General features: G+C 38.1%; 1 protein-coding gene across 3 annotated transcripts; it reads right to left on the bottom strand.

The window, feature by feature from the left end:
* Positions 1-1,597: 1,597 nt before the first annotated feature.
* On the bottom strand, positions 1,598-17,584 carry casp9 (caspase 9, apoptosis-related cysteine peptidase). 3 transcript variants are annotated; one of them, XM_052039572.1, is made up of 10 exons: positions 17,295-17,477; positions 15,298-15,538; positions 14,629-14,690; positions 12,947-13,123; positions 10,735-10,824; positions 10,332-10,349; positions 9,150-9,300; positions 6,825-7,001; positions 3,991-4,100; positions 1,600-3,028 (listed from the first exon to the last, which is right to left on the bottom strand). In XM_052039572.1, the coding sequence occupies exons 1-10, from the start codon at positions 17,424-17,426 to the stop codon at positions 2,915-2,917; spliced, it is 1,272 nt and encodes a 423-aa protein (XP_051895532.1). In that variant the 5' UTR covers positions 17,427-17,477; the 3' UTR covers positions 1,600-2,914. The 3 variants fall into 3 exon arrangements, with proteins under 3 accessions (XP_051895533.1, XP_051895532.1, XP_051895534.1); XM_052039573.1 differs by lacking the exon at positions 10,332-10,349 and having other exon boundaries at positions 1,598-3,028; positions 17,295-17,584; XM_052039574.1 differs by lacking the exons at positions 10,332-10,349; positions 10,735-10,824 and having other exon boundaries at positions 1,619-3,028.
* Between the last annotated feature and the right edge of the window lie 411 nt (positions 17,585-17,995).

Below are 17,995 nucleotides of genomic sequence, written 5' to 3'. Positions count from 1 at the left end.
CCTTAGATCATCATCATCTGATACCTTTCAGTAAGTTAGTCACTCTTGTTGATTGTGTTGACCTGGGTTAAACAATGGTTTGATTTTCTTCCCCCAAAATCAGCCCATTTTGATCTCACCTCTCCCTTTCACCATTCATCTCTAGCCCTTCACCACCATTCTCCCCCCCAAAGATATCCATCCTATTCCATATATCACATTCTCAAATTTAATTATTCCACTTTGGCACACATTCTTTCAGTTATTAATGCTTGAAGCTCTGGAATCCCCTTCATAAACCTCTCTTCCTCCCTCCCTTTCTTTCTTCCTTTAAGATGATCTTTAAAACCTACATTTTTTGACAAACATTCGGTCACCTGCCTTAATATCTCCTTAACAAAAACAGAAAATTGTGGAAGCACTCAGCAGGTCATACGAACATAAGAAACAGGAATAGGAGAAGGCTATCTCACTCTTTGCACCTGCTCTACCATTCATTAAGTTTATGGTTTATCTTCTACTTCAGTGCCATTTTTGATCTGTTTTAATGAACACACTCATTGAGCTTCCATAGCCCTCCAAGGTGGGGAATTCCATAGGTTCACCAACCTGCGAGTGAAGAAATTTCTCCTCATTTTGGTCCTACTCCTTATTCTGAAATTAAGCCCCAGTGCTCTGCCGGGAGAACCATCTAATCTGCATCTAGCCTTTCAAGCCCTTTAAGAATTTTTATGAGCTTTCCTTTAATTCTCCTGAGCTCCATAGTCCTGGTCTACAGCAAACCCACCATCTCTGGAACCAGTTTAGTGAATATTTAGTGCACTGCCTCAATGGCAAGTACATCCTCTCTTACCAAAACCGCACCCAATATTCTGAGCGGGTCTCACCAAGGTACTAGATAGTTGCAATAAAACTTCCATATACTTGTATTTAAATCCTCCTACGACAAAGAATAAGCAGAATCAGAGTCAACATTTCATGCTGCGGACCTATCATCAGAACTAAAAAAGTGAGAAAGCAAGCATGTTTTAAGTTTGCAAAGAGGAGGAAGGTGAATATCTTGATGCCCTATGTTCATTTGTAAGCCCATCAACTCTCATAGCTATTTCAACTACACCTTCTCCCACTCTGGTTCCTTTGAGGAATCTATTCCCTCACTCTACACATTTATCTACTCTTACAATGAGACTTCTGTCATCAATGTATTTAATACGTTTTCCCCTCTATCATAGATATGGCTCTCAACAGCATCTCCTCTATTTCCCACAAAATTTCCCTTAACCCCTCTCTACCCAGCCAAAACAAGAATAAGGTTCCCTTTGTCCTCAATTTTTACATCACCAGCTTCCACCTTCAACTGTTCGTCCTCCATAATTTCCAGCAACTTCCAACTGGATTCCACCACCATACACTTCTTGCCATCTCCTCCAGCAGCTGCAGTTTTTTTGCTCCAATCAATATTTCCTCGTGTCCATGTGTCAAATTTTATTTGATAACTTCTCATGCAGGTTCTTGGAATATTTTGCTCTGTTTGAAGCTATGTTGAACTACATGCTGAAGCTTGAGGGGCTTTCAATTCAGAAAGTCCTTTAATAATGGAATCCAACAGACTATAATTGAAATTCATAATAAAATTTATTTTACCATAATGATTTTACAAGATATATGTTATTAACAAAACGAAAAGCTATTGCACAACAAATATAACGTGAAACAAAAAGGTGCTGGAGTGAGCTCTTGGCTATAGGGATATCTTCTGTGAGTCCTTTATGAAGTGAGGGAAGCATAGAGACTGCAAACCTTACCACAAATTGTTTGAGGGAATGCCATTTCTGGTATAACTACACGCAATTTGCTTTTAACATGAAAATACACCATTCATAACATCTCTTGTGCCTGCGTGGTGTCAAGTTATAGGTTTAAGTATCCTTTCATGTCTTATTCAATTCACGCCGTTATATAAGATATCAAGTAACTGCTGCAAATACCTTTTCCTTGTTTTTTTTTTAAAACCCTTTACCACTTTCTTTTGAGACACTAATTGAAAGTTTCCTTAGGTGCAAGTTATGCTCTGGTCATTTTTACAGTTTACATATCTTGTGCCTTACTGTGACTATTGATGTACTGTTCAAATAATGGAGTATCACAGCTGAGTTCTTTCATGCCTGCATCAAAGATCCTGCAAGGTTCATGGACAGCAATCAGGAGTCAAAACATTAGCCAGCTTTTATCTCCATATCTCAGGAGATTGAGACCAATTGTATCACCACAGCTACTACCCAGCTAATACCAGCAAACTCACGCTTCTCACATCTTGATTGGGGCACAGAAATGCAAGGTACTAAATACAATTTCAGTTCACAATCCAACCTGGTAGTAGAGTGGAGCAAAATTAATTGGCCATAATTGCTTAAAGGTCTACAGAAGATCAGTGAACCTAATTTGCTTAAAGCAAAACAAAAATTATTCTATTTTACTCTGTTCAGCACTTCTCTGTCAATAATACATATTATGAATTATTGCAGATAAATTTCAAAAACAAATTTCTGTGACTCATCCCCTTCCTAATGTACTAAAATGTTCTGAAAAATGAGTTCATTACTCTTCTTCTCCAAAAAGGTAAGTTTTCTTTTGGCAATATTTCAATACAATTGTGTCAATGGTGGTTTGTACACAAATTATCAGATTAACAGTAATTCACATGTTAAAGTATATTCAATCATTAATTTGCATCCAACAATCTCCATTTAGACTACAAAAAGCCTTTACAGATTTATTTTGCTGCAAATACAAATATATAATCAAGAAGATAGCAGTTAATTAGAACTCAGTGAGAATTTCTCCTTTCAAAACCAAGGTCCTGAGATGGGTTTGAGATTTGTCGAAATGTATTACATCAAGGCAGCTGTGTGTACAGTCACAGTCCAAAAAAAAATCACTGCTTCTCCTTGTTAAGAAAGTAAAGATGTTTCCGGAGAAAGTTGAAAGAACCAGGAATCTGCTTAAACACTCCATTAGCTTCTTCATTTTCTGAAATATTTCTTGTCACCTGGAAAACAGACATATTTTGAACCACTGCTTATATTTTAAAAAGCTAAAATGCATCGGAGCCCATAAGATGCCATGAATTGTGCAGATTTTCCTGACAATAAACTCAGTGGCAGCTAAGGTGCTGCAATTCAACCCATCTTACACAACGTCAGAGGGTCAAGGTCCCTCATTTTTTTTTTCTGACTTTTGCCAGAGGACCACATTTAAGTGTGTTAGATGAGCATGGAATCAGGCTTGAATGTAAAGCATGAAAGAGTCCAACAACACTCATCAACACAGCCCAATATAGGAAGAACTGTCACTCAGACAAGATGCTTAGCAACTCTAAGTAACATTAATACCTTCTGAAAAAGAACTAGTGAGAAAAGAGAGAAACCAATCAGGTCACTGAACTTGTTCCTGTCAATGTTCCATGTGCAATTTACATTTCAACCATTTGGTGTGGTCAAGAACATAGACTTATCCTCCTATACTTGGCTGGCATCTGGAGTGACCAATTCAAGGTGTATATCACTGAAGCTACTGATGGGTACAGATCTATCAGTTGTGGTAACAATGTGACACTATTTTGAGAAAATGAAGTGTCAGATCATATACTAAAAAAGACAGCTTCATCTTTATACCAATAACCTATGTGGTTAGAATTCACTGTCTGATTAATTCAAAAACAGATATCCAAATTTGCATCATTCATAAATTCTGGCTTTCTTAGTTGTAGAGATTTTACCTTTTGTTTTCCAAATTGTCTTTTAGCTTCAAAGGAAAAACTAATTTAAAAAGTTAATTCCAATTAACAAATATCTGACACTGGACTGAGATGTCTGTCAAAGCAAATAAAGGTAAGCTTAGAAACAACTGGATCACCAGAGTCTGTGTGAACTACAGTGTAATTTTAGAGCTTACTGTAAATGTAAAGCCTCAATCATAGCAATGCACTCAAAGTAAAATAAAGCAACTCACCCTTGTTAGTAATGTCTGTAGATCTTCTGAATGAGCATATTCACTGAAAACACGCACTAATGTTTTAATGTACCAAGATCCCTCTCTTTTATCTCGCCAGGACACATAGCCTAAAGGAAAAATTCAAAAACATCTGAATAATATACTGCTACATCAATGTGCTATATCAAGCTGAACTCCCAATCATTGCCTCCAAAAATCAATGGTGATTCTCAAAGCTATCACTGCACATCAAAGGCCCATCAAATACTGGGCCCAAAAGTTGAGTGCAACTAGACAACTTATTATTGTTGTTGTTCACCATAGTCTCAGAAATTGCAAGCCACTTAGCAAGATTCATTAACCATTATACATACAATATGAATGTAATACTATATTAAGTAACTGAAATAAGTCCAAAAATAGTTGCAATTGAATTTACAATCCTCTAAATTAATTACCTTGAGGAAATTGGGTATGGGCATGGTACCTAACAGGATCCCTGGGAATATAAGTTACTCCTACTGGGAAAAGGCTGAAATGGTGTTCCTATGAAATCATTATTATTATTTACCACTTACATAAATGACTTCAACTCTGGACTCAGAAGGACAATTTCAAACTTTTTGTTTGATACCAAACTGGATGTATAGTTAGTACTGAGGAAGACTGTATCGGTGGCATTAATAAACTTGACAACGTGTGTAATTAGCAAATGGAAGGTGATATAAATGCCGCCCATCAAACCATTATGTCAAAGCCCAATAATAAAACTACACAGCTCAGTAGATTCAGGAACAGCAATAGCTCACCAGACTTAGTCAATTCTGCAAAGGTGTTCTCCTAGATATCTGCAGGACAGGCCTAAATTGGGAATGGTATCCCAAAGAGTTATCAGGAAATAGTTTGACATAGTCATTCTCACAAAAACACAGCTTTCAGCAAATATCTTAAACTTCTCCATCATGGTACCTGGGAGAGACCAGAATAGACAAACCTGGGAAGTGACACTGCAGAGTGTAGTCAGGAGGGGATGGTGCTGAGAATCCTCAATGTTGACTCCAGTCCTTAAAGTCTCAAGACACCAGGTCAAATTAAGAGAAAGGAAATCTGTAGAGTATCACCTAATACCCACTCTCAGCTAATAAATCAATTTTTCATGTTGAATACCATGCAGGTGCAACATTAAGAGTTGCAAAGGCATGAGTAGATTTGTCCATCTCAATAGCCCGATCATCTGGTCAAGTCTTGAATAACATGGCAGCCAGCCTGGGTTGAGAAAACCAACATTGGGAATAACTCAACTTACCTTCAAATCTGCCTGTTGCATATGCACTTTCTATCCTGTTGTGTAGCACAAGTGAACAAAATGTAGCAAATCCAAAAGTTCAAAACTTTATCGCTGAGGCATTATTGGCTATCAGCAACATCAGGTTTGAAGTTCACCTCACATCCACTAGAATACTAGGGTACTTACCGTGTTTCAATAGGAGTGCAGAATAGCTTGCCAGGAGCAGCAATGTGTCACTAAAAATGAGGTACCAACCTGGTTGAGCTACAAAACATGACTACATACATGCTAAACAGAAGAGTCATGCTGAACAATATCACATCAAGTAATCAATCAGAGCTCTGCAGTCCTGCCTCATCCTGTCATGAATGGTGGTGGATATAATGTGAGGAGGAGACTCCATGAACATCTCCTGCCGCAATGGCAAGGAAGACCAGTACATGAGAAAGATGCTTAAACAATCACATGACCAACTGGGAAAAATGGTCTGTTTTAGTAAAAATGTAAACTGCTAGAGAACAGGTTAGATTGCAGAGTCTGGATTGTTCTCCTTGATGGCAGCATGGAGATGTAAGAGAGTACAACATTTTGGAGAGCAACAGAGGGAACATAAAGTGAACATAAACATAAAGAGAAGTTGTTCCTGTTAACGAATGGTTTGAGGACCATGGGACACAAGTAGAAAGTGATGAGGAAAACTCACAGTAATTGTGAAGAATATTTTATGAAAGGTGATTATGATCTGGAACCTACTGCCTGTAAGAGTGGTGGAAACAGTGAAGATGGCTTTCGAAAGGGAATTGGATAAACACATGAAGGGAAATAATTTGCAGGGACTGGGGGAATTGGACTGAATAGATTATTTGATATGGACTTGATGGGGGCTCAATGGGCTCCTTTTGTGATTCTGCAACATTTTGACTCTGCAGTATAAGGAACACCCAGAGCAGTGATATAGATATAGATATTTATTTATTAGTCACACGTACATCGAAACACACAGTGAAATACGTCTTTTTGCATTGCTAAGAATGTGCTGGGGGCAGCCCACAAGTGTCGCCACTCTTCCAGCACCAACATAGCATGCCCACAGCTCCTAACCTGTACGCCTTTGGAAAGTGGGAGGAAACCTCCCAATACCATGTTCTATTAAAAGCTGCTAATGTCCTTTCAAATCCATTATTCATTTAAAAATATCGTTTTATGGAAATTTAGATTTTCTTCCCCATAATACAATTCTTTTACAAGGTGCACATGTCTATTGCTAACTGATTGTATTTAGTACTTATGCTCAGAAAACCACAAAGTTGACTAATATGAGGAATGGAAAATATCAGAGATAGAGTGCCTGAAATGGAAAGTGCTTCATTTTTCAGCATTAATATTCATTATTGTAATAATCACAAAAATCCCATAACTGAATATGTTAATATAAATTTTGTAAACTGACTTATATATACACTAAGTAGCTGTTCAAGCCCCAACATGTGCATGTGTTGACATACACCTGGATCTATATTTAAAGTGGATCAAATTATCCGAGAGTCATTAACTAGATAAGTACCTGGGAATGTAGAGTATGAAACTAAAATGTCACTGGGGGTTGGTAAACTTGATACTGCATCTGGCTCATCCTCTGCTTGACATGGAGTAGCATCAGTCTGTAAACTGGCAGTTTCAGAGAATTTATCAGGAGCACTGTCCACTTCCTCTGTTGTGTGGAATCCTTTGTCCTTTTGATCTGCAAGAATGAAAACCTTTCACTCTCAATTCATTAGATGGTATTTCAGCTAACTTGCATACCCTGATACATTATGCAAAAGAGGTCCCCTCATTATAGCATTGCTCTCCCTTTCTCTCTGCAATACTGTCTTTTAATACTCTTCGTTTACCTCTGGTCTCTATTTCAAGACTGCTCTCAGCCAATTCCCCAGCTGTGAGAAAGACAGTCTTATGGACAGAGACAAGTGAAACATAAAGGGATAAAAGGCAAAAGGAGACAATGAAACAAGTAGATAAAGAAGTTGAGAGCAATAAAAAGCAGCAAAGGGAATTTTTGTGAAGAATGTGAGAGTGATCCAGCAAGAAATATTAAACAGGCAGTAAAAGCTTCTACAGGTATGTAAAAAGTAAAAGATTAGCAAAAATGTTAAATTCTAATCCCTTTTATAGACTGAGACAGGAGAAATTATCCTCGGGAAATAAGGACATGACGGAGAAATTAAACAGATATTTTATGTCTATCTTCATGGAAGACACAAAAAAACTCCTGGAAATAATGGAGAACAATAGGTCTGCTATGAAGTAGGAACTGACAGAAAATTAGTGTCAGTAAAAATACAATAATGTGGCTGCAAGCCAATGAATCCCCTGGACCTCAAAATTGTATCCTGAGGTTTGGGAGAGGTGGTGATTGAGATCGTGGATGCATTGGTTGTCATCTTCCAAAATTCCAGAGATTATAGAATGGTTTCCACAGTTTACAAAAGGAGGGAGAGAGAAAATGGGAACCACAGACCTATTTGTTGGATATCAATAGTAGGAAACATTCTAGAATCTATGATTAAAGGAATTTAGAAAATAATGATAGGACTGGGCAGAGTTAACATAGAGTAAGGAAAATATGTTTGATAAATGTATTAGCGTTTTGTGAGGCTGCAACCAGCAAAATGGCTAAGAAGGAAACCAGTGGATGTGATGTTTTTGAACATAAAGCGCCACACAAAACATTAGTAAACAAAATTAGACCATATAGGATTAGGGATAACACCCTGTCAAGTGGTTAATGGACAGAAAACAGAGCTGGAATAAATGGGTCATTTTCAGGGCAGGAGGTTGTGAGTGGAGTGTCACAGGGATCATTGCTGGAGCCCCAGCTAATCACAAGAGATAATCAATGATTTGGATGAAGGTATTACTGTAAATATAGACAGGTTTATTGATGTTACAATGCTGAGTCACAGTGTGAATTGTGAGGGGGAGGCAGAGAAGCTTCAGTGTGATATTGACAGGCTAAGTGAATGGGCGAGAACATAGCAGAAAGAATACAATATGGAAAAATGTGAGGTAATCCACTTTGGTAGAAAAAAAATGAAAAAACTGGAGTATTTTTTACGTGATGAGAGATTGAAATTTGTTGCTGTTCAGAGAAACCTGCATGTCCTTTACACAAAGTACTGGAAGTTACAGTTAAGGTGCAGCAAGCCATGAAGGCGGCAAAGAGTATGTTGGGCTTTTTTTTTGCAAGGTATTTCAAGCACAAGAGAAAAGATGTTTTCTAAATTATGTAGAACCTAAATAGGGTTGATTAAGCTCAATGTGCCTCTTGAGACCTCTCTGTTGTTTCATTGCAACCAGTTTTACCCTTGTCATTCTTTGTAGCCATTGATATAACTAGGTTATTTCATTGGGAATTAGGAGTCCATTTTTTGGTTCAGGAGTAACAAATGAGGCCAAATAAGGTAAAAGGCATCATGTTTGTTTACTTGAAAGTTTATTTGGGGTTTTACAAGAACACAAGTATCTTTCTTTTTCTATTACTAACCTTTTATCATCAAATTTTATTTTAAAAACTGAACTCAAGGTCTAAACTGCTATTCTGGTAAGATTTGAACTCATTTTCTCTTGATTATTGATCCAGGCCACTGGATTATAATACCACTACAGTCCTTGATGGTAAATATTTTGGTACTGATTGAATACTATTACTATCCCATCTAATACCATATTAATACTACAGTTTAAGGCTATAGACAGATAGGGCCTCTGACTAAAATTGAGAGCAGAGTTTGACTGGACTAACTCTCAAATAAGGTCACCGACCCCCTCAATAGTAACTTACTCTAATTTTTCTCCAATTGTTACTCTATTTATATAACTCAGCACCTACCTCCACCACAAGCTTGAAGGAAGAATATTTTGGGTTTTTCACGCAGCGTTGGGCTGTGTGAGCCATCAAAGAAGCTGACAATTTGTTGAACTGAAACGGCGGGACTTCCATCCACTCCATATATTGCACCAGGAAATTGTCTATGTTGAGCCTGAGTACAGAAACAGACGTATAACTTTAAACATTCTTTAAGCGTAATAAGGATCTAAATCCAAGAAGTGTGGCTAATGTAATTACTAACAAATTATTCACTCATTCTCCTCTAATGTTATTGCAAAGGAATTATCTATAAACAAATAGTTGTCAATTAAAAATGTTAATGTTGATATAACTGATGGAATGAAAATCTTTTGTCTGATGGCTATACTGTACATATGTAGCTTACTCCAAAAGCAAACAAGGACGGGTGTTATGAGAGATGTAGAATAACAGAACGTTGCAATGGGGGATGCCTTCTGAGGGTGGGACTAAGTTACATTGATGAAGTGAAGCAGAAGAAAGCTGAGCTTTACTCTGTATTTGCCTCACATTGTACCTGATTTAGCAGTGCTTCACGAGGACCAAAAATCATAAAGCTTTTCATTCCCAATGCAAATATTCATCTGTCCAATGAGGAGACATTTTCACAGAAACAAGTAGAAAGAAGATTCTTTACATAGATTGATAGTCATTATTACTAGTAAAATAAAGGAATATGCCACATATTACTGGTACTTCCCCAGTTTTTGTTTTCAGATGGTGCACCCCATTTCTTAATTTGTAAGCATTCACAGACTAGCCACCTGTTGGGGTGATAATGCAGCTGAACCCAGCTCTCTGACAAATACATTGGGGATATACCACGGAGAACTGAGCTCTACTTTTTTGTGCTGTCTTGCCTGGAATTTTTAACATGGACATAGCTCTTCATTTTTGTCTTTTCAATTTAAGAAAAAATTGCATTCAAATAGGTGAAAAGCAGGACACCCTTCCAAAATATTAACTTTCGATCAGTAAACATTTAGGATACAAAATTTTGGTTGAAAATGAAGTGGGAAATCTAATCAGTATCGAAAAAGTTCCCCGAATCTTAATCTATTCTCTGTTCTTTGATGGATATTGACAATCCTACAATCCATTTCTAGCATTGTTTTCACTTCAGTTCCTTTAAAATGCTTTATTTAAGGAGTTACTGTTTCTTACCTTGCTGGTGACCCTGTCCTTTGCAGCAATAATAAAGAAAATACACCTTCAGATCTTTGGAAACCTTATCATCATAGGGGATTTTATAAATAGGTTTGTGCACAAAGGTTAAGACATCTTAGGTACTGGTGACAATTCTATATTTCACACAATAGTGGTCATCTTGCAAACCAAGATTTCTGAGCCATATTCAGCAAGAATGGAGCAAAAACAGAACACAGAAGGTAAATAATTTTTAATTTACAGTAGAAAAAACCAAAGAGAAAAATAGCAAAACACATAAACAGAGATGAAACAAGATCAGGAAACTGCACCTTTAATTATTCACATAAGACTGATCCATGGAACTAAAATAAGTCGTGCAGCAAACATACCTATTGCTGAGGTCAAGATCATGACTCACCTGACTCCCATGCGAAAGAATAACTACAACACAACAATCAAAATTTGCATGGTCCTTGCATGCCAGACTTCTCAGTTCTTTCAACATATGCTTCAGAGAAAAACAAATAAAGAATAAGGATTAACCAAAACATCATGGAGTGATAATGAAAAGTGGCCGGGAGTCAAAGAGAAAAAAATTTGTAACGCTACCGGGCTTTCTTAGAACTTGTATTACATCAAGTATCAAAGAATAAATTCATTAGTGGGAAGGTTAGGTATTTAGCTCTGTTAAACTCTAGACCGTTATGCAATAGACTCTGCTAATAGTATTTGTTTTACCCAAAAGACGTTGCCAAATTTTAGAAATTAAAAGCTAGGTTCTAAGAAGGAGGCTTTTCACAAAATATGTTGTTTTCTGCATTTGTACATCAGCTTCCTATGCTCCAATTATTTTGTTAAAAACTTTAGCAGAAAATTTGAATGGCTAAACAGGCCGTCCTGGGTTACAAATGGGTTCTGTTTGTACAGATCTCCATAAGTCGATTTTGTCCATCAGTCGGAAAATACGCAAAATCACTTGATACGGCACTCCACAGTATTGTAATGAATAGTGTTGATGAGGGCCAATTAACATGAGCATTGGCCCTGGTATAGAATACCAGGTATAGAATACCAGACATCCGCTGCCTGGTATAGAATCAGAATGTTCCATGCTCAGTGGGTTTGAGGTATTACTGGCTGTTACATTGTTTAATAGAGTATTGTTGCACATGCTAAAGAGGGATTAATTTTATTGTCAAAATGTTTATTTTAAGCATGATCGTGGATTTTCCATGAGCATTCGGGTTTATTAATGGTATTTATAAATTTAAGAGATTAAGATTGTCGAAGCTTGGAAATGACACATGACTAATACATTAAGTTGGTAAATGGCCATAGTTCTAAGATGTGGGCAGGTTACGATGCTGACTGACTAGAAATAATCGAACAACATTCATGAGGCAAAGAAATTATCAAAAGCTAATGGGATCATCATTCAGGTGGCAAACTTGGTGCTTGTAACTTAGTTTTGGTTTGGCTGCATTTGGACAGATTTGGACAGCATGGTAGCGTAGCAGTTAGCGCGACGCTATTACAGCGCCAGCGATCGGGGTTCGATTCCTGTCGCTGTCTGTAAGGAGTTTGTACGTTCTCCCGTGTCTGCGTGGGTTTCCTCCGGGTGCTCCTGTTTCCTCCCACGTTGCAAAGACGTACGGGTAGGTTAATTTGGGTTTAAAATGGGCGGTGCGGACTCATTGCGCCAGAAGGGCCTGTTACCACGCTGTAAATAAAAATTTTTTTTTAAAACTTTAAAAAAAGGGGTCACAGAGATATTTTGACAATATGTGTCTGTGTGTGAATAAACACATTTCATTTACACAATCATTAATATTTTATGTCATAGTAATTTTTGAACAGAAATAAGACCCATCTGCAAAGTGTGGTAAATTTCATTTAAATTAACTAAACAATGCCTCTAATTGGTCCAAAATTTGCACATAATGAAGAGACGTCAAGGGTAAGTTTTTTACTCAGAGAGTGGTGAGTGCGTGGAATGGGCTGCCAGCAACGGTGGTGGAGACGGATACGATAGGGTCTTTCAAGGGACTTTTGGATAGGTGCATGGAGCTTAGAAAAGTAGAAGGCTATGGGTAAGCCTAGTAATTTCTAAGGTAGGGACATGTTTGGCACAGCTTTGTGGGCCAAAGGGCCTGAATTGTGCTGTAGGTTTTCTATGTTTCTATGTAAGTATCAATCGGAGTGATTGCTTGTTAATTTCCAAAGCAACAGTCTTAAGTGGTCTCCCGTGGTGAAAGTGGAGAGAGAATGGTGCCCAGATTACTGTTAAAACACGTAAACAGGTTTTATTTTTCAAGACTGTTTCTCATTTGAATTTAATAATACGTATGGGAGCTCGCTTGTGTGTATGGGGGTACATAAGCTGAGTGTTCGTAACCCAGGGAGGACCCGTATGGCATACATATAAAGGAGAAAATTAGTCCTTCCATGTAAAAAGTTTCCTTTCCCTGGCTCTTTGGAACACCTTTGGTTGGTTTTGAAGCTGTGGGCCCCCTTTAATAGACTAAGATCTCCATGCATTGTAGCTAAAGCAATGCAGCACTGCAATCCACAGACACAGTGTGAGCTCTATGGCCCCATAATGATTAGTGGTCAATTGCAGAAATACTTACATGTTTGGTCAAATTTTTTCGAACAATAGTCTTAAAGTACAATTTCTTAAAGAGATTTTGGACACGTTCACAATCAATGTCAGAGCCCAAGCGACATTTCAAATCACTGTCTGGATAGAAGTCCACATTGTTGATGATCAAACAATACCCTCGAGGATTGGCATCCATTTTATAAACCTAGAAGTAAGCAAAGGGATAAGTGACAACCAAGGAAAGTAAACCCAGTTCCGTGCTGTTTCTCTTTATGACTCCTGCTGAAAATGCAAATGAAATTTTCACCCATTACAGTCTCTTCATGATAATTCAATGTGTCTTTGTTTCACTAAAATATTAAATAATCCAATAACTTACATTAAGTTCTATAAATGTAGAAAAGAGAAATCCAATAGGTGATCTGATCTGACAGATGTTTTTAAAAGAACGAAGTGATTTGGAAGGTAGATACAGAAATCATGTTTCTGGTTTGTGGTGTCAAAAGACCATAAATCAAAGAGAGTCAATAATAAATCCATAAAGGAATTCAGGAGAAATTTCTTTAATCAGAAAGTAATAAGAATGAAGAATGTGGGAATGGCTGAAGAAAATAGCTTTTTGGATTTAATTGGAGAAAAAGAAATATATGTTGATAGGATGAGACTGAAGATTGTGCAGAGCATACAGTATATACCAAATGGTTTGGTTCGATGATGTAAGTTCTTGGTAAATTGTGCTGCAAAATGGAATGTGATAAAAAAAAAATGAAATATTCAGATAAAGAGAATAAAGTGGTTGTGAATTAACAATAAATACACTACATCAGGACAAAAATAAAGATAATTTTATTATTTTAAAAATTTCTTTTTCAGTCATGGGAAACCAAAGATATAGTCACCAATGGGGTATTGTGTATTGTCACCATCAGCATTTCAGGTCAGCTACAATAGATATATTGATATACTTCTCTGCTTCAACAATGTACTTGTAGCAGCAGATACCACACAGTATCAACAGGAATTCTTCCAACTGTATTAGTGTACATACTCTTAACCAATCAAGTACCATGCTGCAGAAATTTGCATGACAAACCAATGTACACTAACAGCTAAATTGAGAGAAACTTTGTATGAGAGCCTTACAGTCAACTGGAACACTTGTTCAATGAATTTAAAATTGACAATATCTCTAGTTCCAGAGAGGAATAATTTGTTCATCAGCCACTCCTCATTTTATACCTTAATAAAGTGTAGCAGTTGCTACCGCGGAATAAAACAAGACTCTACTCGGAGGATTGCCAAACAGAACTGGTTTATTTCCCGCCTTGCGCGGGCCCTTTAAGGGAGAATGTTCCCGCCCAAAACAACCGGCAATGACGTAAGTCCTACGTCATCAGGACTTTCCCGCGCGCGGGTTCTCCCCGTCGCTCGGAAAGACGAGGCCCGCCGCCATCTTGGGCCTCGTCGCTTCGACGCCGCGCGACCCGACTGCCGAGCCGGTTCGCCCGACTAGACGGTGAGTCGCCACAAAAGTATAAATTTCATCTGTGTACTACCACATTGGTTTGGATTTGCACACAAATGACTTCTACAAAAACTTCACCTCTACAAATCCAATTTAGAACTATTATCTTCCACATCAATCAATATCTTTCATAAATTAAAGAAAATGAATAAATATCTTGATTTGACACTGATTTAAATACTCACTGTGTCATACTTCTGTCCTTTGGTGGTTGGTTTTCCTGGAACTAAGAAATCAGTATCTGAACCTGAAACATGAGGACAGTTATCATAATACTGCTTCCTCCATGTAAAGATTCCAAGTCACCACAGCTATAATTTCAAACTCATGCATGTTTAACATTTGACTTCCATTTGTCACTATTCTTCTGCACTGTACTCCCTCATCACATTTGACATTCCTATTGCCAGTAAAATCTTCACTTCTCTTGATTTGACCCTGTATTCAAGTCCAAGGGATGCTAGCATGAGCAAATTTAATGCATATTCTCATTTAAGCTTTCCCACTGTTTCTTTGATATATCCCAGTTTCATGGCCCAGGTCAGTCTTCCTAAATATCTGAAACACCTGATAATTGAGATCCACTGTCCAATTTGCTGTACTATGTTGCACGCCATTCAAGCCTCTGGTCTATTAGTCACCTTTTTAATTCTTTCTCCATGCTTCACAATAGGAGGAGAGAAGGGGGCCCTGTGGTTTGACATCTGCTACAACTGATGGCTGGGACACAGTTACAAACTCAGAAGCTGCAAACTAGACCTGAATTAGTATCGAGAACAAAATTAAACCACTCCAGTACCAAATAATTAGATCTTAAAAATGCACAACCAAATTCTTTAAGATTCTTTACATACATTGGACTGGGAGAGGAGTCTGGGTCATTTGCTCTACTGGCTTGAATCCTTCCCCTGGCATGATTGGTTTAACAGAAATGGAAGAGCTGGATCGGATGGAGAGCCCCTCTCTCAGTAAATCAGCAAGATTATGTTGTCCTGTTTCCTCCAGACTCTCCAAAAAAGCTGGAAATGCTTTTGTCCCACGAGTCTGCAGATCAGTTATCAACTGACGGGCTTGATCCCTGCGTGTCCCTGAGTTCTACGAGCAAAGAAAATTCTATGAATCAGATTTTGATCATTTATAAAATGTAATTTAAAACTAAGCAATTTTTGTTTGTTACAACATTAGCTGGCATTAAATATATTGAATTGGCTAATCTTCCAGCATTCCATCATGACAAACAAATCAAAACAAATTTCAGAAAACAGTTATTACATCTCTTCCACATCTCCAATACATACAGTCCAAACACCTTGAATGTATTAACACGTAGATATAAAGGTATGATGAACGATGTCTTAAACAGAATACTTTCAAGTTCCCACTCTCTCAGTTATTTTGTCTTCTTAGAGTTGTTGTGCTAATGTTCCCATCCAAAAATATACACTTTTGACTGTGGAAAGCTGATAATTGTGATACCTCATTACTTTCCATTTGAGATCAGGGCAGGGATTTTTGTTTAGAATTCCAGCATCAGCAATTTTACTTTTGAAGCACCATAATAACAAATTAAACCTTTTTAAAGATTCAAAACCGAGTTTCATTTTCAGCCCTTAGGTCCATTGCAAAGCTGCCACAAAATTACAACAGCTTTTTACACCATTAACTTGTCATTTTATTAAATATTCTATCTCCTCATTGGGAATCATTTTAAGATGAAAGTAAATTACACGAGGACTGAGTTGCACAAATACAACAAGGATTTGTTTGGGATGTTTCTTTTAGAGCATTGATAAGAGAATGGGGAAGAAACGTGGCAAACAGGCAGAAATTGTTACACCACCATTTAAACTGACTGGCAAGCAAATGGACATCCTATGTATACATTTCCTTATACAATCTCAGTTGTGGAAGCAATTAAAATGAGCATTATTAAAAGATCCAAGCAGGAACGTTTCCCAAACTATCTGGTGTATGTCAAAACAAGTAGATCTTAAAGAACAAGCGGTAATGTAGCAGTTAGCCTAACGCCATTACAGTGCCAGCAACCCGGATTCAATTCCGGTTGCTGTCTGTAAGGAGTTTGTACATTCTCCCCGCGTTTGTGTGGGTTTCCTCTGGGTGCTCCGGTTTCCTCCCACGTTCCAAAGACGTACGATTTAGGAAGTTGTGGGCATGCTATGTTGGTGCTGGAAGTGTGGCGACACTTGCGGGCTGCTCCCATAAACACTCTACGCAAAACATGTGTTTCGATGTACAAGTAACTTATAAAGATATCTTAATTCAGAAAATGCTGGAGATAGCTACAGCTACTCTGTTCTTCTCTCCCCTGAAGCTGCCTGACCCACTGAGAATCTCCAGGATATTCTGTTTTTATTTCAGATTTCCAACATCTTCAGGATTTTTTTGCTTTTCAGAAAGTAATTTATTCTCGTTCTTTTAAAACTTACACAACTAACTATGATTTGCTACACTTGCAGTTTTCACAATACAATTCTGAAAGATCTATTTAGTCTTACGATTTTCTGGGATACTTCAGTTGGGTTCCAACAATCGCTTGAAGGTGGCCCACCCAGTCAAGGGCCGATTCGCGATACCTGCGCCCAGACCAGGACTAACCGTAAGCAGAGGTCCCGCCTAAGCTTCTCTGACCTGAAATGTTATTTATTCCAGAATTCCAGCATCTGCAGTGTTTTATTTATTTTCGTAGCAACCGAAGCCCGACTTCACCCTCAGTCAGGAACCACCTTACTCCTTCCATCACTCCGAATGCCCCGAGAGCTGAAACAGTTAATGTCACTAACACCCGACTGGGACCCCAGTCACTCCCTGGAGTCCCATCTCCCTCGCACACCTTGACTTCCTCTATCATGTCCTCGGTGAAAATGCGCTTCGCCACCAGTCGGCTACACAGGGGCTCGGGTTGCAGGCTGGTCACCAGCGTCACTCGGTGTTTCTGCAGCAGTTTTCTGTGACTCTCTTCCATCTTGGCGAAGTAACCGGCTACAGGATCTCGACCCACTCAAGATGGCTGCGCGGCGTTGACCCACTCAAAATGGCGGCCGTGGTGTTTCAGGCCTGTTAACCCCTATGGGAGACACAAGAGACTGCAATCTGGAGCTAAAAAAGCAAACTGCTGGCCGCTCAGTTCCTCCAGCAGTTTGTTTTTGTTTTTAAGCACCCATGGGAGTCTTGCTCCGATGCCAGAACAAGCCAAATCTGAAATAAATGCTGTATTAAAAATTCTCTAAACACTTGTCAGAGTCAGACAGCATCTGAGGATATATGTACATCTTAGGACAATGTATTGATTTCAACTTTTGTATGTAAAGTCAATGACTGGAAATGCTAACTTTCTGCTTCTGATGAGTAAAGACATCAATTTCTGCTTTAATTTATCCAAGAGGAGATCTTTAAACTGAGAATCAAAAATGTACAGATGCTAGAAATATGAAATAAAAACAGAAAATGCTGGAAACACTCATCATGTCAGGTAGCATTTGTGGAAAGAGAAATAGCTAAAGTTTCATGTCTAGAACCCTTCATCAGAACAGG

Source organism: Pristis pectinata, chromosome 26 (genome assembly GCF_009764475.1).
Source record: "Pristis pectinata isolate sPriPec2 chromosome 26, sPriPec2.1.pri, whole genome shotgun sequence".
NCBI classification, from domain to species: domain Eukaryota; kingdom Metazoa; phylum Chordata; class Chondrichthyes; order Rhinopristiformes; family Pristidae; genus Pristis; species Pristis pectinata.
This window is presented reverse-complemented; position numbering and strand designations above follow the sequence as displayed.